General features: G+C 61.9%; 3 protein-coding genes, 1 long non-coding RNA gene and 1 pseudogene across 12 annotated transcripts; 4 read left to right on the top strand and 1 right to left on the bottom strand.

Moving 5' to 3' along the window:
* The first annotated feature begins 280 nt into the window (after positions 1–280).
* On the top strand, positions 281–3484 carry LOC137210695 (uncharacterized). The gene is made up of 6 exons (XM_067712756.1): positions 281–469; positions 774–826; positions 957–1000; positions 2266–2407; positions 2629–2689; positions 2768–3484. The coding sequence occupies exons 1-6, from the start codon at positions 281–283 to the stop codon at positions 2894–2896; spliced, it is 618 nt and encodes a 205-aa protein (XP_067568857.1). The 3' UTR covers positions 2897–3484.
* LOC137210656 (sphingomyelin phosphodiesterase 5-like) lies at positions 1049–2216 on the top strand (annotated as a pseudogene).
* OPLAH (5-oxoprolinase, ATP-hydrolysing) lies at positions 3114–12800 on the bottom strand. Of its 7 annotated transcripts, XM_067712603.1 has the most exons (27): positions 12645–12799; positions 11964–12187; positions 11698–11889; positions 11101–11200; positions 10897–11020; positions 10616–10811; positions 10370–10535; positions 10124–10262; positions 9964–10031; positions 9571–9836; positions 9362–9474; positions 9100–9270; positions 8814–8951; positions 8584–8722; positions 8350–8462; positions 8012–8163; positions 7381–7541; positions 7201–7302; positions 6955–7129; positions 5156–5340; positions 4886–5032; positions 4666–4800; positions 4355–4504; positions 4073–4230; positions 3820–3980; positions 3568–3665; positions 3114–3325 (listed from the first exon to the last, which is right to left on the bottom strand). In XM_067712603.1, the coding sequence occupies exons 1-27, from the start codon at positions 12796–12798 to the stop codon at positions 3179–3181; spliced, it is 4074 nt and encodes a 1357-aa protein (XP_067568704.1). In that variant the 5' UTR covers position 12799; the 3' UTR covers positions 3114–3178. The 7 variants fall into 7 exon arrangements, with proteins under 7 accessions (XP_067568704.1, XP_067568703.1, XP_067568702.1 ...); XM_067712602.1 differs by having other exon boundaries at positions 4895–5340; positions 12645–12800; XM_067712601.1 differs by having other exon boundaries at positions 4886–5340.
* Positions 12801–13063: 263 nt separating this feature from the next.
* On the top strand, positions 13064–19918 carry LOC137210595 (uncharacterized). 3 transcript variants are annotated; one of them, XR_010936627.1, is made up of 5 exons: positions 13064–13198; positions 13756–14390; positions 15066–15194; positions 16409–16612; positions 17157–19914. It is a non-coding gene; the product is annotated as an uncharacterized lncRNA (long non-coding RNA). The 3 variants fall into 3 exon arrangements; XR_010936628.1 differs by having other exon boundaries at positions 13067–13198; positions 13756–14194; positions 17157–19901; XR_010936626.1 differs by having other exon boundaries at positions 13756–15194; positions 17157–19918.
* Positions 19919–23945: 4027 nt separating this feature from the next.
* Positions 23946–25937, top strand: EXOSC4 (exosome component 4). Its single transcript, XM_067712608.1, has 3 exons — positions 23946–24206; positions 25210–25416; positions 25534–25937. The coding sequence occupies exons 1-3, from the start codon at positions 24036–24038 to the stop codon at positions 25891–25893; spliced, it is 738 nt and encodes a 245-aa protein (XP_067568709.1). The 5' UTR covers positions 23946–24035; the 3' UTR covers positions 25894–25937.
* Positions 25938–26469: the final 532 nt, after the last annotated feature.

The raw sequence follows: 26469 nt of genomic DNA, 5'->3' as shown, positions 1-26469 counted from the left end.
AGAAGGCTTAGCAATACGACAAACCCACGGCAACGAGCACACCCAGCACCAGCTCTTGATTCGTAAAGGGTATCGGGGATTTCTGGAAAATTGGGGGCTGGGGGGGAGAGCAGAAGCCCCTTCTCCTCCATGTCTGTAGGTGTGAAGGGCAGCCCTGGCCCAAACTTCAGGGCAATTTAAGAGACAACCTTAAGAGCTCTAGGAACTGGTTCACAGCTCGAATTAGGAAGGTGGAGGGCAGGGCAGCGCCTGAGCAAGCGGGAGGCGGCTCGGTCCTGGGATGCAGCAGAGCGGGTGCAAGAGGCTCCGTGGACGCAGAGCTGGCTTCCACCTGGCTCGCGTGCCCCGGCGGCCCGGTCTGCTGCGCGGGGCCGAACCAACAGCCCTTCCCCCAGATTGGAAGCTTCTTGGGGGAGGGTCACAGAGCCGCCTCCACTATGGGCGGTGCCCGGCGCTGAGCCGGTGGCTGGTGAGGCCTCTCCGAGTCCGCCCCTTCCTCGGACTTGGGGGAAGCAGGTCGGGGTGGGGTAGATCCCGCAGTCTGGGCAGCGGGAGCGCCGGGGCCATTACGCTCTGACTCGCGGGAGGAGGGAGAGGGGGAGGCAGCGCGCATCGCGCTCCACTCCCTGTCGCTGCGCCGGCCCGCATTAAAAAGTGTCGCGCTCCACTTCGTGTGGGCTGCACCCAGAAGTCGCTCCCATCGGGCGGGTCTGGGGGTTCTCCCTGCGGCTTTCAGGGGAGGGCGGGGCGAGAAGGATCTGGGGCGGGACTAGGGTCTCTTTCGCTTTCCCTTTTGTTCTCCAACCGCCGCCGAGGTTCCGCGCGGGTGAGGAGAGGGCGGCTTCCCGGGTGGCTCCGCCTGTGCCCATACCCCCAGGCTCGCGGGGGCTCAGCGCCTTGCCGCCTCCGCGCACAAGTTGTGCCACGTGGCCTTGACCCCTGTGACTCCCCTGCAGCACCCGGGCACGCACGAACGAGTCGACTCGCACGCTGGAAGCCAGTGAGTCGTCGGAGAGACTTGCTACCAAGAGCCCCGCGCGCCACGCCATGCCCGCCCGACTGGCCCCCGACGCCCTGCGCCCTACGGCCCTCACCCTTCCCGCACCCTGTGCTGCACGCTCTCCCCGGCCTGGCCCGCGCGCTACGTTTCTCGGCCTGCTGGGCCCTGGACCAGCTGCTGGGCTGCTGGGCGCCGGCCGCACGCCCGAGCGACCAGATCTGGCTGAGCGCCGCAGCGGGCGCCGGAGCGGCTCTGTCGCTGCTGCTGCTTGTCGGCCTGCCTGTGGCACTGCCGGACCTGCTGCTGCAAGCCTGGCGCCGTCCCTTCTGCTACCAGCCCCCTCCGCAGTGCTGGGCGCCCCCCACGCCCTGGCGCCCCCCCAATTGAGCCCGCGCGCAGCTTCAGCTTCTTCGGCGTCAACCTGTGCCTGCTCCCCGACCGGCTGGCGCACAACCAGCGGCGGGCCGAGACCGTGGGCGCCGTGCTGCTCGCCGGCCTGCGGCATTCGCCCTATGGGGCTACCGGCTGCAGTTGGCCAGTGCAGGGGTGCCGTGAGGGGTGCTGATAGGCGCCGTGCCAGCGAGGCTGGACTTCATGTGCCTGCAAGACGTGTTCCATCTTCGCGCAGAGCGACGCCTGCTGAGCCGCCTGGCACCCAATCTGGGCCCGGTGTCGTACGACGTGGCACATTCGGCCTGCAGCCCGGGCTACATCTGAAGCTGCTGGGCAGCGGGCTGCTGCTGGCCTCGCGCTACCCGCTGCTACGCGCAGATTTCCAGTCCTTCCTCACGCACGTTGCGAGGATGCGCTGGCCTCCAAGGGACTACTTTCTGCACAGGTGTCCGCCCACCGGCCGCGGCGATCCGGAACCCGGAAGGGGGCGGGGCATGGGGTCGAACGCGCGAAGGTCCCCAAGCGCAGCTGGGCATCCCGGACGGGCGCCACGTCGTGGGCTTTCCTGCACTGCACGCATTTGCATTCGCCGAGCGGTGAGCCCGACTGGCTGCTCGTAGGCTCGTGGGCGGGCCGCCCCCCCTCACTCTGCGCGGAGTCCCAATCCTTGTCTGCACTTCCCCTCCCCCCACCGTTTATTCACTGCCCCAGGCGCCGCCAGTCCCTTCGAGTGCTGGTGGGCTCACAGATCGGGACCGGGCGGGGCGGGGGAAGGCGCGGGCGCAGCTGGGTGTCCAGGAGGCAGAATGGCACCTCGGACTGAGCCTTCCTTCCCTCCCCGTCCCTCCCCTCCAACCCACCCCGCCCCGCAGAGGACGGGCTCCTGCGCCGCACGCAGCTGACGCTGTTGCTGGACTGGGCCGAGCTGTCCGAGGTTGAGAGCCGCCAAAGTGACGAGGCCGTGGCCTTCAGTGTGCGCCTGGGTGACCACAACTTCGACAACTGCGCGCTTAGGTGAGAAGAGGCTGCAGCGGGGCGGGCGGGCGGCCCCGCCCACCGAGCGCCGGCCGCTCCGCAGCCCACGCGCGGGAGCAGCGGCACCAGCTGTTCAGCCGCTTCCGGGACCGCCGCCGGCCGGGGACGCGCCGGGGTTGGGGGCGGACGGACCTAGGGCGGGCTCGCGGGCCAGGCTCCCACTGATACCGCCTCTCCCCACCGTCCTCCGCCCTCCCCAGGAACGCTGCTGAGATCCTGCAATCTCCGCCACTCCGTGGCCTGCCCCGCGGAGATGCTGAGGTGAGTGGCTACCTGGGGGCCAGGCAACGCCCGGAAGGAGGGATGCCCTGACCTTGGTGACACTGCCACCCTCCTCAGGGCCTTGGAAAGGAGGAAGGGCGCCGCCACTCCCTGGCAGGCCCTCCCAGGGGAGGCCGCCCGGTTGAGCACTGGCGGGCCGGCGCCCGGACTACGTCACCTACCGAGGAGGACCCGGAGGCGTTCTGAGCCCAGTACGTGCCAGAGCTCAGGGTGCTGGGCCTGCTGGCGCTGGGGCGACCCCTCAACCTGACTCCTGCCCCCAAGAGGTGGAACGGGTGACATTCAGCACCACCCTGGTGGGGCTTACGGACCACCCGGCGGTGGGACTTGCAAGCCCTCCTAAGGCAGGTACGGAGGAGACAGGTGCCAGCACGGGTGGAAAGACAGACAGGGACACAGAACGTGAGCCTGGCCAGCCGCCACTGGAACAGGACGACTTCAGGAATCTTTATTGTGCGGGGCCCTCTCTCACACAGTCTCCTGGGCCCTGCGGTACTCATAGACGCTGCCCCGCTCAGGGAAGGCTAGGGGCTGCAGGAGCGACGCCGGCAGAGGGGCGGGGTCCTCTGGGTCCCCATAGCCCCCGCCGCCTGGTGTGTGGAGACAGAACACATCCTGTGGGGCAGAGGGGAGGTTCAGTGTGGGGATGGGCTCTGCCTGTCTCCTGCCGCCATCCCATCCCCGGCGGGGCAGTGCAGCCACAGCAGCCAGCTGGGACCCCAGAGTCTGCAGCCCCCATCCTTCAGGAGCCAAATTAAACTCCGTCTCTAGTTATCTGTGCAACTCCATTCACTCTGTGGGATGAGGGCAGCTGGGGGTGGGGGCGGGGATGGGACAGGCCAGGCCGCAGTCCTTACCCCCGGGGACACGAGCACTGAGGTCTTCCCACCCAGATTCACTGTCCGGCCGCCCTTCCGGATCAGTAGGTTTAGGCCACGAGTTCCGGGCTCACCCCCTGCAAGAAGAGGCAAGGTAGGAGTGGCCCAGGAGGCAAGGAAGTGAGAGGCGTGGGGAGTTGGTGGGGGAATAGGGGGGTAGATGGGACAGGAGGTGGGTGGGGAACTGACGGCCGTGATGGGCTGGGGGGAGAGGGGAAGGGAGCCACTTACCCATAAGGCCATAAGGCTGGAAGGCGCGGCGCTCGGTCAGCACTGACAGTAGCGCCTCCTCACGAAAAAGCAGCTCGCGGATAACACCATCGCCGCCCCGGAAGCGGCCGCGCCCCCCAGACCCCAGTCTCAGTTCAAAGCGGCGCAGGATAACTGGGTACCTGCGCGGGGCCAGGGTCTCAGCCCAGCCTGCCCCGCCCCCGCTCCACCCCAGGCCCGGCTCCTCAGCCCCACCCCTTCCTGCAGCGCTCACCTGCTCTCCAGGATCTCGGGGTCGGTGATCCGTGTGTTGGTCATGTGGCTGTGCACACCGCTGCGCCCATGCCAGCCGGGGCCCGCGCCCGCGCCGCCCGCCACCGTCTCGTAGTAGCCCATGTGGGCGTTGCCCAAGGTCACGTTGTTCATGCAGCCCTGGCGGGGACAAATGGCCGCTGCACTGGCTGGGGGCGCGTCGCCTCTCGGCCGGTCGCAGCCTGCAGCCCTCCCTCCCCCCGCCCCCAGCAGCCCCAGAGCTGTGCCCACCGGCCCACCACACCTGGGAAGCAGCGCAGGCCCCGAAGGCCCCCAGGATGACGTCCACCACCCGCTGCGACGTAAGCACGTTGCCGCCCACCACCGCCGCCTCTGGGGACGGGTCCAGGATGGAGCCCTTAGGGATCACAACATGCACCGGTGCCAGGCAGCCCTGTGGGGAGAGGGGCCAGCGCTCAAGAAGAGTTGGGAGGTACACCACACGCATCCCTAGGATCAGTCCGACCTTGGGCTGACCTAGCCCCAGGCTCCCTCAGGGTGACGTGGGGCTTGGGGTTGACCGGCTGTCCGTGTGCGCAGCACACCCTTGCACACCTGGTTGAGTGGGATGTCGCGGCCGACCAGACAGCGAAGGCAGTAGATGAGCGCAGACAGCGCGATGGCCCGAGGCGCGTTGAGGTTGCCGAACACCTCGGGCCCCGTGCCGCTGAAATCAAACACCGCGCTACCCTGCCCGCCAGAGAGGAGGGGAGAAGTCAGCAGCCGGGCGGCCACGGCCCTGATGCCTGGGGAGGCCCTTCCTCCCAAGACTGACCTCACTCACGTCGATCTGCACTCGGAGTCGGATGGGAGAACCGTCGTCCATGTGGTCCTCTGCAGACACCTCCAGGGGCAGGCCCTGGGCCTGCCGGGAGGTTCCAAAGGCCCGAAGCATGTCTCGCACAGCTAGCTCAGCGTTCGCCTGGTGGAGAGTATGTTCAGTAACGGCCGCGCCACCTTCCAGGTGGGCCAGGTGCCCCCCACCTCCGCCCACCTGCCTGGGGCAGGCACAGAGCTGCCGGCTTGCTCCTTCCCCCCGGCCCACCTGAATGTGGCCCATGTAGGCCTGTACCACATCCAGGCCGTACTGCCCAATGAGCTCGCCCACCAGCTGGATGCCCTTCTGGTTGGCTGCCACCTGGGCACGCAGGTCTGACAGGTTGTCGTGCAGGTTCCGTGCTCCGCTGCAGCCTGGAATGTTGCCTGGTGCCCGCAGGGCTTCAGTTACCGCTGAATGGATGGGATCGCCACTGAGCCACTCCAAGTCCCAGGGCCACCTGGTGCCCTGCTCCACACCTGCTGCACCTCTCTGCTGGGGCACTTGCGGGGACCACATGTTGGCCCATCACTGGCTCCCCACTACCCTGCTGGCTCTTCCAGGTCCCTGAGAATCCCCAGCTTCCCCCCATCAGCTACTGAACCTTCTTCCCACACCACAATGCCCCAGGGCACCCTAGGATGGGACAAGCAGCTTTGACCGTGACCATGATCTCACGTGGGCTGGAGGTACCCGGGGCAGGGGGCAGGGCAGGGGGAAGGTTCCCTCAGCAAACTCTCCCTCCTTCATTTCTCCTGCCCTACCTCCCCACCACCTGGCTCACACTCTCCAGCCTTTTCTGGGCACCCCTCCCCTCTCCCAGCAGGAAAAACCACTTCCCTTAACCCTCCCACACTCACACTGCCCTCAGCCCTGGGGCCCCGAACTCACCGCCACAGCCAGTCGTTTTGAAAGAGCGCCAGCATGGCTGCCTGTGCGCCCCGCCACCGCCCCCAAAAGATCTGGACAAGGCGTCCACCTCGGGCAGCAGTACGGGTTCTGGCCCCGTGGACCACTTCCTGCTTTGGGCAAGCTCCCCTCCTGAGTCTGGATCAGGGTCCTCTCAGGCTCCCTGGCCACTGGGTCCTCTGCCAGACATGCCTGCACAGGTCCCTCGGTGACCCCTACCCTCTGCCCCCACCCCATACTGAGCAAGGGAGCAGCCAGGCCTCAGTCACTCTGTTCGTGTTCTCAGCACCCACAACAGCCCATGGCTCTGTTACCCCACCTTCCACCCTGCCCACCTCACCTGTTCTCACTCTGGGATGCCCCGTGGGCTCCCACACCAGCTGTCCCTGACCCCCAGGTGCCACTGCAGTCTCTGTCCCACCTTCCTGGCAACTGCAGTGCCAGGACCTCCATCCTACAGCTGTCCAAACTTGATTCCCTCCCCGCTGCCCAAGTCCCACCACTTACCAACCCTGACCTCCAAAACCCCCTCACCGTTGCCTCCCAGCTTGAGGCTCAGCATCTTCGAGGGCGAGAGCGGCTGCCCCCCCCACGCCCCCTGCCTGGCCTGCAGGAGCCTCCACGCGCCCTGCACACAGGCAGGGGCTTGCCCGGTGCACAGGCAGCTCAGGCCCAGCTGAAGCCCTTCACGGCTGCCAAGTGACTGACCCAGGCCCCGAGAGCCTGCAGCCCCTGGCCGCTGGTGCCGCCGTGGCTCTGCAGTCCCCAGACCCAGTGCAAACCCAGTGCAAATCATAAACGCCACCAGCAGCCGCCCACCTTAAAATAGGCTCCTCCCCCTCCTGCACCCAATCCCTTGGGTGTCCTGGCCAGCTCCCCACCCCCAAACCTTCCAGGCCTCCTTGGACCCAGGCAGAACTCAGCTCAGCTCGTCTGATCACCTCTGAGAGGCGATCTGCAACCACCCTGGGGGGTCACCGACCAGCTCCCTCAGCCTGGAGGCTGGCCTAGGCCAGGGGGGAGGGGGGCAGTGGGGGCTGCATCCCCGTGTCCGGCCCAGCCTGGCTGCACGAAGCGGCCAGGTGTTTCAGCCCCACCCCAGATCCATTTCCACTCACCCTCCTCCTGGAAGACACCCGCCTGGACGAGTCTGAAGGACAGAAAGATGGCGCCCTCCTGCTGCAGGGTGGTGGAGTGGGGGGGCATGGAGCCCGGTGTGATGCCCCCAATGTCCGCGTGGTGCCCACGGCTGGCCACGTAGAACACAGGCCGCGTCTGACCCGGCCAAAACACCTAGGGGTGAGGGCAACGGTCAGGGGCGCCGGCGGCCCTACCACCCGAGGTACCTGGGCAGCGACCCTCACCGGTGTGATGACGGTCAGGTCTGGCAGGTGGCTGCCCCCCGCGCAGGGGTGGTTGCTCAGCAGAACGTCGCCGGGATGGAGGTCAGCCCCCACGTGCTGGATCTGAAGCCAGGAGACAGGTGCAGAGTGGAGAGGGGGCCGGTGCAAGGGGCGGGGGGCAGGGAGAGGGGCCCGCCGAACCTGGAACTGCACCGTCTCCTGCATGGCACCCAGGTGCACAGGGATGTGAGGGGCGTTGGAGACCAGCCCCCCGTCGGGCCCAAAGAGGGCGCAGGAGAAGTCCAGGCGCTCCTTGATGTTGGTGGAGATGGCCGTGCGCTGCAGGATGCGGCCCATCTGCTCTGGGGACACAGAGTGACCAGATGCCCGCTGGCCCCACCCCATCCACAGCGCATCCCCAGGGTACGGAGAGGCAGGGCCCACCGCCTTCAAGGCCTCTGAGTCCCGGACCCAGGACCCGAAGCAGGCGATGGTCCACCCAGACACTGCGAGGCCATGGCCAAGCCACATCTTACTCGTGAAGGGCACCCCCTTCCTCCCCAGCCCTGCCCAGCGCCACCATCAACCCTACGCCCTGCTTCGCAGGTTAAGAAACTGGTGCGAGGCACAGGCTTCGGAGCCTGGGTTCACCGTGCGGAGCCCAGACCACGCGGTGCCGGGAGAAGAGCGCCCACCCTGCCCAGGGCCTGTGCCACCGCAGGACGCCTTCCGCTTCCGCCCCTTCCCCCGGGTCACGCTTTCTCTCCGCACACCCCTGCCTGGTGCGCCGCAGGGAGCGGGGCGGGGGAGCAGGACGGTGGAAGCCACTCACCAGCAATGCTCATGAAGCGATGGGAGAAGATGGACAGGTGGATGGGGTCGAGCTGGGCACCCACCGTGCCGGGGGCCTCAGCCCCCACGGAGATGCGGATGTCCCCAGTGTCAGTCACCTCCGCCTGGCAGGCTGGCTCCACCAGGATGGTACTGCGGGCAGGGCAGCAAAGGGGCTGCAGGAGCCAGGCCACACACCCCTCCCAAGCAGGGACCCCACGTGCCCAGGCCCAGAAGCAGCCCAACCAGGAAGGGACCCGAGAGCCCTTCAGGCTCCTGCAGCCTGGGCCCCACGGGTCACCCCAGCCCCGGCAGCCGTGGCCCCGGCCCTCAGCCCACCTGTTGCTGTCAATGAGGAGGCAGGGCCCCTGCAGCTTGTGCCCAGCGCCCAGCTCGCCCAACAGGTACACGGGGGTCTCCTGGTAGCCCCCCTCGAAGTAGCAACGGGTCGTCTGAGGAGGGCGTCAGGTGAGCGAAGTTCCTAGGGCCGGTGCCCTCCCTGCGTCTCCCCCTCCACACCTGTCCCCGTGTCCCAGTGGGTGTGGGTGGACGGGCACAGGCAGGGCCACCAACCTTGTCTACCCGGGGAGGCCCACTCTGGGCTTTCGGGACGTACTCGAGGCGAAGGCCACTGCGGCCAGTGCCCCTCACCCGCACGTCGTCCACCACCACTGGCCGCTCAGGGATGATGAAGCCAAACTCCCTCATGTACCTGCACACCCGGAGGTCCCGGAGAGCCATCAGGGCGGGCAGCCAGGCCAGCGGACGCCAGCCAGGGCTCCCAAGACGCGGAGCTCACAAACCTCTCGACGAAGCCTGCCCCGAAGTCGCCCGCTCGGGGTGAGTGGGCCGTGGCCGGGTGCTGGTGGGCGGACACCATCAGGGCGCAGTCCGTGCCCTGGTAGCGCAGGTGCAGGAAGCTCTCGGTGCTGATCTGAGCCCTGCAGCGGCGACAGGCAGGGCACTCGCACTGGGTACCCTTGAGGACACCCAGGCCACCCCTCCCTGACTGCCACCGAAGAGGCCCCAAGTGCAGCGGCTCGGGTGCGGCAGGCCCTCCACCTGGCCCGGCAGCCCCCGGAGCCCCACCTGGGGAAGCCCTGGGCCCGCAAGGCATCCACGCACTGCTCCTCCAGGCGGCTCAGCCTCTGGTCCAGCTGCACAAAGGTCTCGGGCGCATAGGGCAGGGAGCAGGGCTCCTGTGCCTCGTGTACCACGTCTGCCAGGGCCAGCCCCAGTGCTGACAGCAGCCCACTATGCCTAGGGGGACAGGGACCGCACAGCGAAAGGGTGGGGTGCCTCCCACAGTGGCCCCCCGGCCCGAGGACACACGCACCACACCCAGACTCACCTATGAATGTGCACGGTGTCCATGCCCAGGGCCCGGGCGATGGCGCAAGCATGCTGCCCACCAGCTCCCCCAAAGCAAGCCAGCACATGGGCCGAGGGGTCGTGGCCTCGCGCCTGGGGAGCCAGAAGGGGATCAGTGGCCTACCCTGCCCCGCCCGGCCCTCCCCCATCCTGTCCCCCACCCCTGGGCGAGGGGAAAGGCGGCTGTACCTGCGTGAGCGCACGGATGGGCCGGCACATGGCCTCGTTGGCCACACGCACAAACCCCATGGCCACCTCCTCCAGGCTCAGTGGGGAGGCCGGACAAGGCCCGTTGGTCAGGAAGCTGTTGACCTCAGTGGCTACAGCCTCCAGGGCCTTTCGGGACGCCTCCGGGGACAGTGGCTGGTCCTCTCCCGGCCCAAAAATGCGGGGGAAGGAGGCAGGCAGCAGGCGACCCAGGACCAGATTAGCATCCGTCACGGTCACAGGGCCTCCTGGGAGGTGTGCACGGTGTGGGGCTGGAGGTGAGCGCCGGGAGCGGGCAGTGGGGGTGAGGCTGGAGGGGTCGCTGGGCCTGGGCCGTGTGGGAAGGGGACTGGCAGAGCACGTGCCAGCTCTTACCTTTGCGGTAGCAGGCGGGGCCAGGGTGGGCTCCTGCAGACTCTGGCCCCACCACGAAGAGGCCTGACCTTTGGAGAGGGGAATTGGAGGTGGAGGTGGGCTGGGAGGCAGGGCTGGGAGGCAGGGCTGGGGGTCCGCCCAGGTGCGGGATGGGGCTGACCTGAAGAAGAGGCGGGAGCCCCCACCAGCTGCCACGGTGTTGATGTCCAGCTGGGGGGCCTGGAGGGTGACACCAGCTGTGCTGGCCTCGAAGACGTGTTCAAATTCGCCAGCATAGCGGCTCACGTCGGTAGACGTGCCTGGTGGGAGACGGGGTGATGAGGGGTCATCCCACAGACCTGGATGCCTGACATTGCCCAGCCCGGCATCTGAGGCTCCCCCGGACCCCCCCCTCAGGCCCTCATACCTCCCATGTCAAAGCCGATGACAGGATGGCCACCCTCCACCCGGTAGGTGGTGGCTGAGTACCCAACGACGCCCCCAGCAGGGCCCGAGAGCACAGCGCGGGATCCACTGAAGGAGTCCATGGGCGCCAGGCCACCATCGGAGCGCATGAACAGCACCTGCACGTCCTGTGGGCAGGCAGGTGGGCAGTGAGGGGCGGGGCGGCGCAGGGCGGGGGTGGCCGGGGCGGGCCGGCGGGGGGCCTCACCTTGAGCTGACCCTGGAAGCCACGGCGGAAGCCCTGCACGTAGCGCTGGATGGTGGGTGTGAGGTAGGCGTCGGCGCAGGCAGTGTGCCCCCGGGGCACGATGCGCACCATGGGCATGGCCTCCGAGGACAGTGACACGTGTGTGAAGCCCAGCTCGCGGGCCAGGGCGCCCACCTGCTGCTCGTGCTGGGCCCACCTACGATGGCGTCCGAGTGCCGCTGAGCTACCTGCCCACCCGCTGGCCCACCTGCCGCCCGCACCCCCAGCCAGCCCACACTCACGTGTATGAGTGCATGAGCACCACGGCCAGGCTGCGGATGCCTCGGGACAGGAGCCCCTCCAGCTTCCCTCGCAGGCCCCCCAGGTCCACAGGCTGCTGCACCTCCAGCAGGTCCCCTGTGCGGCCTGCAGGGAAGCCCGCCGCTGCCCCGTCAAAGGCCCATCTGGGCCTGCTGCCCTGCGCCCCAACACTCGGGCATCCGTACCTTTCACGGGCTTCCCAGCACCTGGCTCCTCTCGATACAGCACCACACGCTCGTCCACTTCCAGCACCTCCTCGTACAGCATCTCGGGCATGGGCACGGCCTGAGGGCAGGCAGAGGCTCAGAGGAGTCCCAGGCCTGAGGGGCCCTGCTGGGGCCCTGCACGGGTGGGGCAATGCAGGCGAGCAGATGTGTCCCAACAGGCCAGTCCACAGGCCCAGGAGACACAGTGAGACAGGGCGGCGCAGAGCGGGTGGCCCCAGGAAGGCCCCCCGGGGGGCGGCTCTCTGCCCCCAGGCCTCTGAGTGCAGCCAACTGCCCCACCCCCACAAAGGCAGCTCCTTCCCAGAGCCCAACCGTGGGGGTGAGGGTCAGGGTCCAAGACTGGGCGGAGCGGCAGACAGGCATAGGACAACACGTGACCAGTCAGGGCTAGGGGGACGCAGCATCCCACTACGAGTGCCCGGAACCTCCTCTCTATCAGCTGGTGGCCTTGGGCTGGCACTGACCCTTCCAAGGACCGCCCTCCCTGCGGGGCCACGGCACTCCAGGGAAAACATGTGCTGCAGAGCTGGCCACCTGCTGGCGTGATGAACTCACCAGGTCAAAGAGGTCTTCACGGGCCTGGGTGCCCACATGCAGCAGGTCTCGGAAGCCGCGAGTCACCAGCAGTGCCACCCGCTCCCCGCGCCGTTCCAGCAGCGCGTTGGTAGCTACCGTGGTGCCCATGCGGATGCTGGCGATGCGACTGGTGTCCAGCGGCCGGTCCCGCGGCAACAGCATGCCCCCCTCCTGGGAACCACGTGGTCAGCCATCAGGCCTCTGGCCCCAAGTCCCTCCCCACCCCACCACTCTGCCCTGGCCACCTGCTCCAGGATGCGGCGGATGCCCTCGGTGGGTGCGTCCACATAGTTGGCGGGGTCTTCTGAGAGCAGCTTTAAGACCCTCACGTGCCCCCCTGGGCACTGGGCAAAGACATCTGTGAAGGTGCCTCCGCGGTCAATGGCAAAGTGGAAGCGCCCCTCCGGGCTGCCCATGGTGGTGGGGCTGGAGTCCAGCAGCGACTCTTCAGCCGGCAGTCCTGGGAGCACTGGACAGAGGCAGTGGGTCAGCAGGGAGGCCTGGGGGGCATCCTGGGATGGGGAGAAGACAAGGGTTCCACGCCCATGAGGGGCCCTGGGTGGAGCCAGAGCTGGGCAAGTCCTGCAGGGCCTCATGACCCCCACTCCCCAGTTCCAGTGCGCAGGGTTGCAAGGGACCCCAGGGCCTGGAGCAGGCCTTTCAAAGGAGGAGGCGCGGCGGGAGCCCTCGGGCTGGGGTTTCTGGGCCCTTAAGCACGAAGAGGCACGTGGGTTGGGGGCTGGTGAGAAAAGGCTCACTTCCCAAAGGCTCGACCTTGGAGCAGAGGCCGAGCGGGACACGGGGACGGGGCGGAGCCTGCGCAGACGACGGGGCGGGGCCGGGAGGCGAAGGGGAGCGGGCGGTGGGGGCGAGTGGGGCCGGGGGTGCGGACGGGGGAGCGGGGAGGATCCTGGCGCGGCGCCCACCTGGCCTGTCGGCTCCGGTCGCTCGCCGTCCGTTCGGCCGCACTCGCTCTGGGCCCTGCCCGCGCCCTCCCCCAGCCCGGAAGCGGGGCCCGCCGGGCTCTCCGGTTGCGTCAGGCTCGGGTGGCCCGGAGCCGCGGGCGGCAGGCGTCTCCATCCAGATCCCCGGCGGGGCGGCGCCGTGCCGGCGCGGCCCCACCCCGCGGCCCGGCCCCCGGGCACCTGGGCTCTGCGGCCGCCCGGCCCTGCGCCGGTCCGGAACTCGCTGAGCGCGGGCGCCCCGGGTGCCCTCCTCCAGGTGCCCCGGGGCAGGCGGAGCGCAGACGACCTCGGACCGCGCCCCGCAGCGTGCGGCGGTTGTGGCGGCCCGGGGTGGGGGATGGGTGACGCGGGAGGGCAGAATTGAGTGGCCCGACCCGCGGCGGGGGGGCAGCGGGGCGTCCTGGAGAAACCCCTCACTCCCCGTGGGCGCGCCAGGCGCTGTGGGCTGGGGGCCCTCCACGCCGCCCTCCCAGGCCGACCGCGCGACGCTCGGGCTGATATCGCCAGACGCTGTGGTCAGTCTCGGGACCACGGGGCGGGTGGCTGCCCTTCCCTGGCCCGTTTCCCGGCGAGCTGAAAGCTGCCCGGGTGCCTGCCCAGGCCTGAGGTGGGCTGGAGCTGTGAGGGGCCGCAAAGGAACGGTGGGGGATAGGGGGCTTCCCAAGCAGAGGAACAGCAGGTGAAGGGGCCACCTCACCTCACGGGCCAGGCAGACAGGTGGCCAGACAGGCAGGGACACGGTCCATGCCCTGGCCCCATCCCACCCCAGACTCTACCGCTTCCTTGAGCCTTGCTGGCCCTTGAAGTCTGCTTGGTCCCAAGAGGAGAGAGGGAGGTTGGCTGCTGTGAGAGCACAGGGTCTGGGCCGCAACCCAGGCTGCAGCAGGGCGCCCCACGGACTGGTGGCCTCTGGCCGCCTCACATCCTCTGTATGATGGGGCATTAAAGGGCAGCCTCACGGCTCCCTCACTTCAGTCTAGCGCTGCTCTGAGGTCACTCAGAGATGTCGCCCTCTCCCCGCTGCACCCCTAGAAGAGCCCCCCGACTCCATTCCTCGCCCCTTCCTCCACAGCACCTGTCAGCACCTAACAGAACACGGCTGCACGGGAGCAGGGATTTCTCCCACTTTTCGCTGTCCTGCACGGCTCGGTGAGTGCAGCCTGTGGGTCCCTGAGGAGACCCCCACGGCCCTGGCCCACGCACCTCTTTCAGCATCCCTGAAGTTGATGGTTCTGCGCCGGGGCAGGCGGGGGCTGGCGGTCACCTCGGCCAGGAGCCCGGAGCTGCAGAAGCTCAGGCCGATGCCCCGGTTCCTGAGCACCAGCTTCAGCTCCTCGTTCTCCTGGATGAGCTGCACGAGCCGCCGCAGCTCTTGGTTCTCCTGTGCCAGCCGCTGGATCTCCTGCTGCAGGCCCTCGTAGCTGCTGAGGAGGGACATGCCTGGCAGCGGTGGGCGGCAGCTGCCGGCAGCTGGCGGGCTGGCCAGGGGCAGCAGACCCTGCCATTGTGAGGTCAGCACTGCCCCTCAGCCGCATTCCAGGGCTTCAGAGCACCTGGAGCAGGGCAAACTTAACCTCTGACCTCTGGCCCCCTGAGGGTTGAATGGCTAGAGGAGCCCAGACCTGCCTCAGGCCTGGAGTCCCCCTAGGAAGCTCCTCCTGGAGGACAGAAGCTTCTGCATCCTAGCCCAGGATGGCGGTGTTGCAGGTAGAGGGCTGCGAGATTCAGGCATCCTTCCCCACCCATCTGGCCACCCACTGGCCACCAGCTGCTCGTGCCATGTTGTGGGGCTGGCTGACTGGGCACAGTCCCAGAGGCGGTCGTGGCCAGCACAGCCTCTGAAGGGGTCGGGAGAGTGGATGTTTGAGCTGCCCTGAGGGAGGGGGCATCTCTGGCCCAACAGCAAGGGGGAGCTGGACTGTGGAGGCGAAGGTGGGTCAGAGCTTGGGGGCGTGGGGTGAGCCAACGAGCACCTCAGGGCAAGGCTGGAGGCAAAGTGGTCCTGCTGCTGGGGTGGTAGGGAGTGTCACTGTCACAGGGAGGATGAGGCACCACATTCAGGGCCACACCTCAGGGCATGGGCGGGGAGGGCAGGGAGCAGGGAGGCCCCAGGAGACGTTGAGGACAGCAGGTTCCTGGGGGCAGGGGGGCCGCCTCAAGGACAACTGGGTTTACACTTGAGATCATATAAAGGACTTCTTTCCTTCACCCAGTCTGGCTTCCAATGGGACGGCTCTGTGCAGTTGGCATTATTTTGTGTCATTTCTTCCATTATGATTATTGTTTATTTCACATCGTCGTTTCCTTTTTGCGGGTCTGCTGTTTCCAGTTGTTAACCAGTAGTTTTCCTGGAATTTGCATGTCATTTCCCCACTGCTCCAGGGTGACACGCTGGCAGGAAGTTCTCGCCAGTGCTGAGCATGGGGGGACAGTCCTGAGAGCAGTTTCCGGGAGACTGGGGAGCAGCCACACTTAATCTCGATGGAAGTGATGTCAATTTTAATGGTTTCTGTAAGTGGGAAATAATCCTCATTCTAAGGGTTATTCTAAGGGTTAAGTATTCTTAATCCATTCTAAGGGTTAAGTAGAGTGTTTATGCAGAACTAGAGATCTTACCCCCAAACGACGACAGGCTCAGTGCAGTCAACTTCCAGCTCAGACGCTCTCTGGAGGCCAGAGGGTAGCCTGTGGTAGGCAGAATTCTAAGAAGGCCCCCAAGTTTTCCTGCCCTGGCACACGCGCCCTGCATAATTCCAGGACTGTGAGTAGAATGGCTTCTACACCCATGATTGTGTTATGACACAGCTGAGGTATAAAGGGATATTATCCTGGGCAGACCTGGCTTAATCAGGAGATCCCATATAAGGACGGCTTTCTTCCTGGAGGAAGGATGCAAAGCTCCAGAGAGATTCACGCAAGGGAGATTCTCCACTGCTGGGGGGCCATGAGGCAGGACATGTGGGCAGCCCCTAGGACCTGATATGTCATAGCCAAAATCTTGAAAGACAAAGAGAAAACTTCAAAAGCCACAAGATAAAAATAACTCATCACATATAAGAGAATACCATAAGATTTACACCTAACTTCTCATCAGAAACAATGGAGGCCAGGAGACAATGGGATGATAAACTCAAATTACTAAAAAACTCAAGCAAGAATCCAATATTTTAGAAAATGATCTTTTGTAAATTCAGGTGAAATAAAGTCCAAAATAAACAAAGAGAGAATCTATTGTTAGCAGACCTACCTTACAAGAAATACTAAAGAAAGTTCTTCAAGCTGAAAGGAAGTCACATGAAATAGTCATTCTAGTCCAGTTGCCCAAATGCAGCCATGTTGCACCCAGACTTGTGACCTGCAGAGCTGTGAGTTTACAAGTGGATGTAGTTTTAAGCCACTGCATTTGGGGCAACCTATTCCATAGCAGTGGAAGCTAGCACAGCCTCCTGTGTTGAAGGAAACAGAGGAGCTGATTATACAAGCAGCTGGGTTGCAAAGGAAATGGCATGTGCACTGTCCCGGGGCAGAGTCAGCCTTGAGACCTGGGATGGGAACTTGGAGCGGATACACTTGGATCTTTGGCTGCCAAACTCCCACGAGCCCCTTCCTGGCAGAAGCAGCCCCTCGTTCCTCACTGGAGGAGCGGGCAGTGGCCTCCCCTGGGGTGCAGAGGGCCGCCGACCACTGCTGCCACTGTAGGTGCACGTGCTGTCTCCCCTCAACAGGTGCGTCCAGCTCTCAGTCCTTGGACTCTGACCTGGCTTTCTGCCTTATTTTGACTGGAAGAACGTGGTGGAAGTGACAGTGTTCCTGTGCCGAGCCGTGACCTTGAGAGGCCTGGCAGGGGCAGGAGTTCCAGGAGTGACCCTGTCACTCAGGAGACTGTCACTCTGGGCGTGCAGCAGTCATTCGTGGAGGTCTACTTCTTGGTAAGAAGAGCGGGACCTGCCCCTCCCCGCCCTGCTCTGCATCATGACAGCTGGGCTCCGAGAGGCTGTGGCCAAGAGCACGGGGCGCCCTGGGCTTGGCTCCAGCCGAGGGCAGAGGAAACTGGGAGAGACGAACTGAGAAGACGAGGCCTCCCCCGCAACACCCGCGGGTCAGGGGTATCTCTGGGAGGGGCAGGCTCCCACCCGCCCCAGCTCCCCCAGACCCCAGCCAGCGGTGAGGGGGTGAGACGGAAGGACGAGTGGCTCCACAGCGTAGCTGAGCAGCTCCTCGGACGCTGAGTGTGGTGTTGGGGAGGATGGTGGAGATCCTAGTGGTGAGAAATTATTAAGGAGCTCAAACAGGACTTTCCTGGCAGTCCAGTGGTTAAGACTCCCTGCTTCCAATGCAGAGGGCATGGGTTCAATCCCTGGTCGGGGAGCTAAGATCCCACATGCTGCACTGAGCAGCCCCCCCCCAAAAAAAGCTCGAACACGTTACCACAAATCCGAAGGCTTAGAACAACAGACATTTATTCTCTTCCAGTTCTAAGGGCCGGAAGTCCAAACGGAGTCATTTGGGCTAAAATCAAGATGTCAGCCAGGACAGTTCCTTCTGGAGGGTCCGGGGGGGGGGGGGGGGGGGAGGGGGGAGGAGTTTGTTCCTCGCTGCGGCCAGCAGTCGGCGCTCCCCGGCTTGTGGCTGCATCACTCCAATCTGCCTCCAAGGCCACCTCTCCTCCTCCTCTGCTTCTGCAACCAAATGCCCCTCTGCTTCCACCTTAAAAGGATACTCATGATTACATGTAGGGCCCACCTGGATACTCTAGGCCACTCCCTCCTTCTCAAGACCCTTAGCTTAATCATACGTGCAAAGTTCCTTTTGCCATTGAAAGTGACATTCACAGTCTTTGGGAATTAGGACCTGGCTGTTCTTCAGCCTGTTACAATGGCTGGACGTGGGGCAGACTTGAAAGTGTTCCTCAACCGCAACCTGATTCATCAGCAAAGGGCAGCACGTCACTGGCTTGGGAGCTGAAGCACAACCTGTGCCCAGTCGGTGGCTGAACCCTAAGCTATGCTGACTCAGACGCAACTTCTGGGCAGCCAGGCTTAACTATAAGAAGGGGGGGGGGACTTCTCCAGTGGCACAGTGGTTAAGAATCCGCCTGCCAATGCAGGGGACACGGGTTCGAGCCCTGGTCTGGGAAGATCCCACGTGCCGGGGGGCAACTAAGCCCATGTGCCACAACTGCTGAGCCTGCGCTCTAGAGCCTGTGTGCCACAACTACTGAAGCCCGCGCGCCTAGAGCCCGTCCTCTGCAACAAGAGAAGCCACCGTAATGAGAAGCCCACGCAGCGCAACCAAGAGTAGCCCCCGCTCGCCGCAACTAGAGAAAGCCCGCGCGCAGCAATGAAGACCCAACGCAGCCAGAAATAAATAAATAAATTTATTTATTAAAAAAAAAAGAGGAGGGGGGAGGGGGCCTGAGGAGTGACGTCATAAGCTGCACACTGTGGAGGAACAGACTTCACAGAACTGCTGCAGACAAGCCACTGGACTAATTAACAGCAACAGCAACAAGCCCAAGGAGGGGCCAGCTAAACGTGACCCAGAGTTACTACAACAGATCACCTAAAACGTCCAGCTTTCAGCAAAACACTCTGAGACGTGCAGAGAAACAGGACAGGGTGATGGCTGCACAGGAGAGGCACGCAGCAGTCACTGCCCTTGAAGGGCCAGGTCTTGGATTCGTAGACAGAGACATCAAAGCTTCGCTCACACAAAGGCCCGTGAGAGGGGTGGCTGTAGTGGCAGGCGGTGGCAGGCCCCTCTGCCACTGCAAATACCCCACCTGGGGCAGCAGAGACCCACAACCTCACTCGCACCCCTTCCACCTGGAGGGGCAGTTATTCTGCCCCAAACCAACCCCTGTTCTGGACACGGCTTTGCCTCCCTGACAGCTCCTCTCCCAGCACCTTCACCCCAGGCTTACCAAGTGCCTTACCTCCCGCTGGATGGGGATGCACACCAAGGACCCATCTGAGAGCCGATGGCCCACGGCAATGAGCTCGTGACCCCGGGACTCGCTGGTCTTCCCAGGTTCCCCACCAGCCTAACGGAATGGAGACCGTCTGTTGAAGGCCCTGCCGTGCTTCCAACTGGCTGTCGACCCCTCCTGGGATGGGACGCTGCTGAGATGCGTCTGTGCTGCCTAAGGGGTCTGGGGTCTGGGGACAGATTCACTGCGAGGTCATGAGGCTCAACTCGGGACTCTTCCAGGCCAGGGCCCCAGCAAAGTGTTCACAGGGTCGCACATTTTGTAAAATTTGCAACGTACATAATTTATTCACAGTCGGTTAATGCTGTCTCTTCCCACTGCCACCCGCTTTGGGTCATTTCCTCCCCTGCTGCACTGAATGGGGGGGGCCTCGTGGGCTCCACTCAGGGAGGCTGAGTCGGGAGGGCTTTAGTGTGGTTCTGGGGGGAACAGTCACTCCCTGATGTAGTGCAGTTATTGCTGTCATTCTGGTGGAGAAGTGGCCGCCAGGAACACACCCGCCTGTGTGCTGTGTGTCACTACACGTCAAGCTAATGCAATTGGCTGAAGAGTGTCGTCAATTCGAAAACCATCTAAGTTAGTCACAGACAAGAGCCCCCAAAGGCCCTGAAATCTTAGGGCTCATACGTAAAAGAAATTTGATAGAGGTTTTCTCAAATTTAATAATTCTAAAAATGTACACAATATTAGCTAAAGGTGCTGTTACCTGAAAACAACTTTTCTCCTAAGCTGTAAGTTATAAAAATAAACTTTGATGGGACTTCCTTGGTGGTCCAGAGGGTAAGACTCTGCACTCCCAGTGCAGGGGGCCCAGGTTCGATCCCTGGTCGGGGAACTAGATCCCGCATGCATGCTGCAACTAAGAAGTCAGTATGCTGCAACTAAGAAGCCCGCATGCTGCAACTAAAAAGATCCCGTGTGCCACAACGAAGACACGGCGCAGCCAAAATAAATAAATATATTAAATAAACTTTGATTAAGCATGTTAGAGGGGAGACTAACTTATCCTCTCTCCACATACAGAAGGTGACATCATGAAAGTGTCATCATCTTAAGAGGTGACAGATTTTGCATCTGAAAAGCACAGGGGAAACATTAGAAATATGTCAGGAAGTTAACTGATGACATTATGTTTGTTTTCTGTGTGTTGCACGTTGGGATTTCTTTCCTCACTCTGTTCACTTAATTTTGTATATATGATTTTGTCCTGTTTTTCAAAAAAAAGTTTATTTATTTATTAATAAAATTAGTTGCGGCACACGGGATCTTCATTGTGGCGTGTGGGATCTTTAGCTGTGGCATGCGGGATCTAGTTCCCTCACCAGGGATCGAACCTGGGCCCCCTGCATTGGGAGCATGGAGTCTTAACCACTGGACCACCAGGGAAATCCCTGTCCTCCGTTTCTTAAAGAGGGCCCTGAGGCTGCTCTCCTTCAGACGATGTTTGCAGAGCTGTGGCGTCTGGGAACCTAGGTTTCAGAAGGGTTCCTGCCATTCCCCAATAAGAGTGGCTCACTGAACCTAAACTCTTTGTACAAACAAATATGGTTTATGCTAAACTCCTGCTTTCGTCCCAGGACTCTGGGTACATGCCAGGCAGGCGCGCCTGCATGGCCGTGGCCAGCTCCCTCTGAAAGCTGTAGGCCCTGAGTCTCCAGTGAGCTGCGCTGGTGGCCAGCATTTCACACACATTGTTGCACCTTGTTCCCGGGGGGGTGGAGTGTGTCCTGAGCGATTTCTCAAGGAGAGGACTCTGGAAGCTGGGGCCTGGTTTGCTCTTACTTTGCCCCACCAGCCTTTTCCCTTTGCTGATTTTGATTAACATTCTCTCCCTTGAATCGTGGTCATGAGTACAACTGTATGTGCTGAATTCTATGAGTCCTAGTCAATCACTGAATCCAGGGCTGGTCTTGGGGATCCTCAACACAGCTCCCAAATTTGTATAAGCTTTAGGCCCCAAATGTGAATCCACCCATGTGTGTACCCTATGGCTAGAACACAAGGGCCAGAGAACCAAGGGGTTCTCATTCCTGAACAGCCCATACCCTAAACCAGAGATGCTGCCAGGTTGGAGATCTTAGTTCCTGGGGTGGGGGGACACTTCCACAAGGGGACACAGTAAGGTTAGCACTGATCTGGAAGGAAAAGCCACCCCGCAGTCACTCTGGGCTCCTTAGGCCCAGAACCAACATTTTCCTAATTATCCTGAGCTGCTAGGGCCAACCATGAAATGAGGGCGGGGCACCCGGGGGGCTTCCACCTGCGGCAATGGACTACAGCAATCTTGACCTAGTAAGAACTGGAAGAGTAAGAGCCCACACTGCTGAGGGAAGAAGGCCTGCTCAGTCCAGCTGAAGAGTCGAGGGTGAGGGGATGGAGGATGGCTAGTGGCAGAGAATGACGGCCATCATTCACGGCCTTCGACCAGGCACAGTGGCAGGGTCTCATGCCCCAGTATTCTAGGAGACCACCGCCTTGGAGGGGACGCTTTGTCTAGGACTTAGGCCCAAGCCCACCACAGTATGTCCATTCCACCTGCTCTTCTCATGGCTTGACATTGAACTGCTTCTATGGCGGTGGGGGGGTGGGTGGGGAGGGCATGTCCCCTCCCCTTGAGCCTGGCAGACCTCTGTGACTGCCTTGACCCAGAATTTGGCGAGAGTGCCACTACGTGACTTCTGAGGCTAGGTCTTAGAACACCATGCAGGACTTCCCTGGTGGCACAGTGGTTAAGAATCCACCTGCCAATGCAGGGGACACATTCAATCCCTGGTCCAGGAAGATCCCACATGCTGCGGAGCAACAGCTACTGAGCCTGTGCTCTAGAGCCCGCGAGCCACAACTACTGAGCCCGCACACCTAGAGTCCGAGCTCCTCAGCAAGAGAAGCCACCGCAATGAGAAGCCCGCGCACCGCAACGAAGAGTAACCACAACTAGAGAACGCCAGCGCGCAGCAACAAAGACCCAACGCAGCCAAATAAATAAATAAATAGATAAATAGACTAAGGCTATAAAACAGACACAGAGTTTATTAGAAGCACAGCACGTGTGGGAGAGTGCACAGAGAAGCAGTTTGTTTAAGAGAGAAGCAAAGCAAAGTTACACACCCAGGGAAGAAGATGTGTGGGTGTCCTCCCTGATGAGCACACCTAAGAGGCAGTTAACTCATTTCTATAGGGGCAGTTTTTCCAGGTCTTTCTTTTCCTCTGGCCAACCATCTTGCTTCCTTTCCCACAACTGCCTGGGCCAGGGCCCTCCCCGACATGTGCACGCATCTTTTAGCCAAGATGGATTCCAGCATGAGGGTCTTTAGGAGATTAACAGCACCTATTACGGGATAGCGACCCCTCCCTTTTTGACCCCTGGAGAGTCTTTCTGTGCATGGGCAGTTGGGGAGGTCTCCTTGACCTCAAGAGTGATAGATGTGGTCATCTTATCTCTTTACTCCAGCCGAGCTCAACTCCTCTCTGCTCCTGCCATTAACTTTTTCCTTGAAAATGTCAGGGGAAGACAAACTCCAATTTACTCAGCTTGACAAATTCCAGCTGCTCAGCCCAGGGGCCCATCTACCTCCTACCTCAATAATATATTTATTTTTTTGTTATTTGAAGGCACTAAGGCCATGCATCAAGAGTCAGACAGACACACAACCCCATACAATTCCCTTCTGGAAAGGGTGAGGATCTCTTCACTCTCAAATGGAAAAAGGAGGCCCATTTTATTGCACGTGGGAGCTGGATGTAATGGGGGAGCATGAGAGGACCTGAAAGACACTACGTGCAGGTGGTGCTGGGACACAGGCCTGTGCCCCTTCCTAGGCCCCTGTGAATGCCACCTCCTCTTGGTGAGTGTTGTAACCCTGCTGGTTCATCCTTCCACGTTCAAGTCTGAAGAATGCGATCTGGCTTCCTAAGCACTGCAGAGGGGCTGAATAATGCAGCTGGTGGGAATGGGGGGCGGTAGCGAGGGGGATGAACTCGCTGATGGTAATAACCTTGACCACCGAGAAACAGAGGTACCTGGAAACAGGAGGCAGCTAGGGAGAAAAGCATCTCATTTCTCCCTTCTGTAGACCCCTCAACAGTTCCAGGGGACTTGACCGACACAAGATGTTGGACTACATCAGGCAAAGAAATGCATGAGTGATTACAGCATGTCAATAACACTCTGCAGGTTGGCGAGGATTATGTAAAAACTGTAACTTTTTCTTGGTGGGAAAGGAGGGAAAATGTAACTCACACTTACAGCCTTCACCCAGTTAGTCCCTACCCTGGGGTTCCATCTCCCAAGCCCCTGGACACACACCCACTGCCCACAGTGGGGCAGTAGATGGGTAAATTCTGGTACATCCACCCCATGAGTATCAAGCAAAAAATTAGAGTTCCACAGGATTATCTGGACAGATTTCACTACGTATTTTTTAGTGAGAAACAGAAAAGTGTGTACGAAATGATCCCATTTAAAAAAATAAGCAGAGTTCCAAAAGCCCCTGTACGTCTGTACGTTACAACTGCACATATTTGTTGTGACTTGTATGTAATTATGTGTGTGGAGAAAAATCATAAAACCAGTATTTAAGCTACGGCAGATGCTGGGGGGCGTGGGGTCGTACGGAGTGAAGAACCAAAGCAACATGGAAAATTAAAACTGCTCTAAAAAGAACCACGTGTATGTACAATATAAACTACGTGGTTTTTTTTTTTATGGACAATTGTTAAAACTAAACGGTAAAAAACAAGAGAACAGAGAATGTGTCTCAGCTTGGGAAAACGAATGCATTTACGAGCGCGGAAGAACAGAAGCCGTCAGACAAAACGATGCTATCATTCCAGCAGTCGCGGCTCTCACCCGCGAACCTCGAGGAAGACGCCTGGCGTCAAAGAGAAGCAGAGGCGCACCGGCTGCGCGGGGTCCGAGCGGGGCTCGGCCGCAGAGGGAGAGGGAGAGGCGGAGGCGCGGCAGGGCCGGCGGGTCGCGGGCGTAGTGGGACGCCCGGGACTCTGGGCCCGGGAGAAGGCGCGCGCCGGCGGCGACCAAGGCGGATAGGCCCCGAGGGTCGTGGGAACCGCCCCTACGACAAACCCGGGGGGAAACGACGTGGGGATTCCACGCCCAGCGGGTCTCCACCCCTAGCAGCCACGGGACAGTCATCCCAAACAGCCGTACCCCAACCTCCCCGCGGACCGGAGGTGCGGAAAGCGGCGCCGCCGGGAACCCTGGGAGAACCGTCGTTCTCCGGAACCGGAAATGGGAGGCGGCGCTCCGGAAACCGTAGGACCCCGGAGGTCGGAAGTGGGGCATCCGGACCGCCGGGAACTGTAGTTCTCCAGAGAGCGGAAACGGGGGCTAGCGGCCGGGCGGCATGGCGGGGCTGGAGCTTCTGTCGGACCAGGGCTACCGGGTGGACGGGCGGCGCGCCGGGGAGCTGCGTAAGATCCAGGCGCGGATGGGTGTATTCGCGCAGGCCGACGGCTCGGCCTACATCGAGCAGGGAAACACCAAGGCGTTAGCGGTGGTCTACGGGCCTCACGAGGCGAGTGGGCGCGCGAGCCGGGCTTCCTCCGGGGCGGGCAGAGAAATCCGGCGGCGGCAATTGTGGGGTGCGCGGGGCCGCCAGGCTGCGCAGAGGCTCGGGAGGTGAGGCCGGCGCGCGCCTCCGTGTGGGGCCGCGGCCAGAGTCCTAACAGTGTGATGCACGATGGTCCCTGCCTTTCTCATCGGCCACTGTCCCCTGCACCCTCCACTCCTCTTTGCTATTCCTAAACCCGCCAGGTGCGCTCCCACTCGCTCCCTCACCACTCAGCTCTACTCCGACGTCACCCTCCGGTGACACCTTCCCAGATCACCTTGCTCACCTGTCAGATTCCCTCCCCTACGTTCACACACTTCCTGCTTTTCTGCACCCGCCTCCTCAGACATCAATTTAACGTATTTCTCACCGTTTGTCTCCCCACTGGAACAAACTACGTGAGGACAGGGACTGTAAATAAAGCCGCCTGGGTATATTGCCACTCCAGCGCTGGAGGCGTAAGGCCAGAGGGGTGGAAGAGTAAGCATGACACGCCTGCAGATCAGAAAGGCTGATGGTGGGGAGGGTGGGGAGTATTTCCAAATGAGATTGAGGGATTTGTAGAGCAGGGAAAAGATTTAGGATTTTTGTCTCATACGTGGTGGGAAGCCTTTAAAGGTAAGTAGTACATGTATTGCCTAGAGAAGGCAGAATCAGACTTGACATTTGTAAACAGACTCTGATACAAACAGAGAGTGGGTTGGGAGAAGATGAGTCAAGGATGGAAACAGGGAGGCCTGTTAGGAGAGAGGTGAGATCCAGAGGCGATGGTAGCTTGGAGACTGGTCCAGTGGCCCTCCCCCAGGCTATGTTTTGGAGGTAAAGTAGTTGCTTGTTGAGACGCTGCAGATAGAGGGACGGGAGGGAGGGAGGGAGGCCAAGGCTCAGGGCAAGAGCCAGAGGAAGGGGTAGTGTGAGCTGGGAGGAGTGGGCCTGGCTCACGTGTCCTCCCCCAACCCTCCCCCAGATCCGGGGCTCCCGGGCACGAGCTCTGCCTGACAGGGCCCTGGTGAACTGTCAGTACAGTTCTGCGACCTTCAGCACAGGTGAGCGCAAGCGGCGGCCACACGGGGACCGTAAATCCTGCGAGATGGGCCTGCAGCTGCGTCAAACCTTCGAGGCAGCCGTCCTTACACAGCTTCATCCACGCTCCCAGATTGATATCTATGTGCAGGTGAGCAGACAGCAGCCCTCAACCCAGGGAGGGGAGAGAGGAGGAGGGTGTGTGTGTGGGGGTGGGGATGGGGTCAGCGGCCTAATGGACTGATGCCACTGGGGGGCGTCCCTGCAGGTGCTGCAGGCAGATGGTGGCACCTACGCGGCTTGTGTGAATGCAGCCACGCTGGCAGTGTTGGATGCAGGGATACCTATGCGGGACTTTGTGTGTGCCTGCTCAGCTGGCTTTGTGGATGGGACAGCCCTGGCAGACCTCAGCCACGTGGAGGAAGCAGCTGGCGGCCCCCAGCTGGCCCTGGCCCTGCTCCCGTCCTCAGGCCAGATTGCACTGCTTGAGATGGATGCCAGGCTGCACGAGGACCAGCTGGAGCAGGTGCTAGAGGCTGCTGCCCAGGCCGCCCGAGATGTACATACCCTACTGGACCGTGTGGTCCGGCAGCACGTCCAGGAGGCCTCTATCTTGCTGGGGGACTGAGCACGTGGCCACCCAGGGCCAGAATAAAACCCACGCACACTGCACTGTACTTTGATCTCTCCCTGCAGCACTCCCATGCCCTCAAGGCCTGGCCTGGTGCTGGCTCCAGGGCTGACTAAGGATGCTCCCCCACACATGAACTGCGTACCCCTTGCAGCCTCAGGAGTCAAAGCCTGAAGAAGGAGGGGATGTCCCTGGATGAGGACAGCAGCTTGGGCCAGGAAGGGGTCAAGGCAGCTGGGCAGTGAGACATGGCCTGGTATAATGAGCCAAGCCCTGAGACCGTGGAGTCTGCTATTCTCACCCCGGCACCTCCAGGGCCCTGAGCACAAGTGCTGAGGGAGTACTCAGCTGGCTGTGGCATCCCCCGTGGTGCTGTAGGGGCCCATATCCCACATCCTCTGGATTACGGCTTAGACCGAATGCTCTCTTTCCCCCTAGGAATCCCTTGGGCCTGTCCTGCTACTTACCTTGGGCTCCAAAAGTACAAGACACATGATCTAGCCTGGAGTCTTCTCAGCTCTGATCCTTTCTCAGTCAGACACAGACACTCCCTGCTGCCCCACCACTGCCCCT

Source organism: Pseudorca crassidens, chromosome 17, assembly GCF_039906515.1.
Source record: "Pseudorca crassidens isolate mPseCra1 chromosome 17, mPseCra1.hap1, whole genome shotgun sequence".
Classification (NCBI taxonomy): Eukaryota; Metazoa; Chordata; class Mammalia; order Artiodactyla; family Delphinidae; genus Pseudorca; species Pseudorca crassidens.
This window is presented reverse-complemented; position numbering and strand designations above follow the sequence as displayed.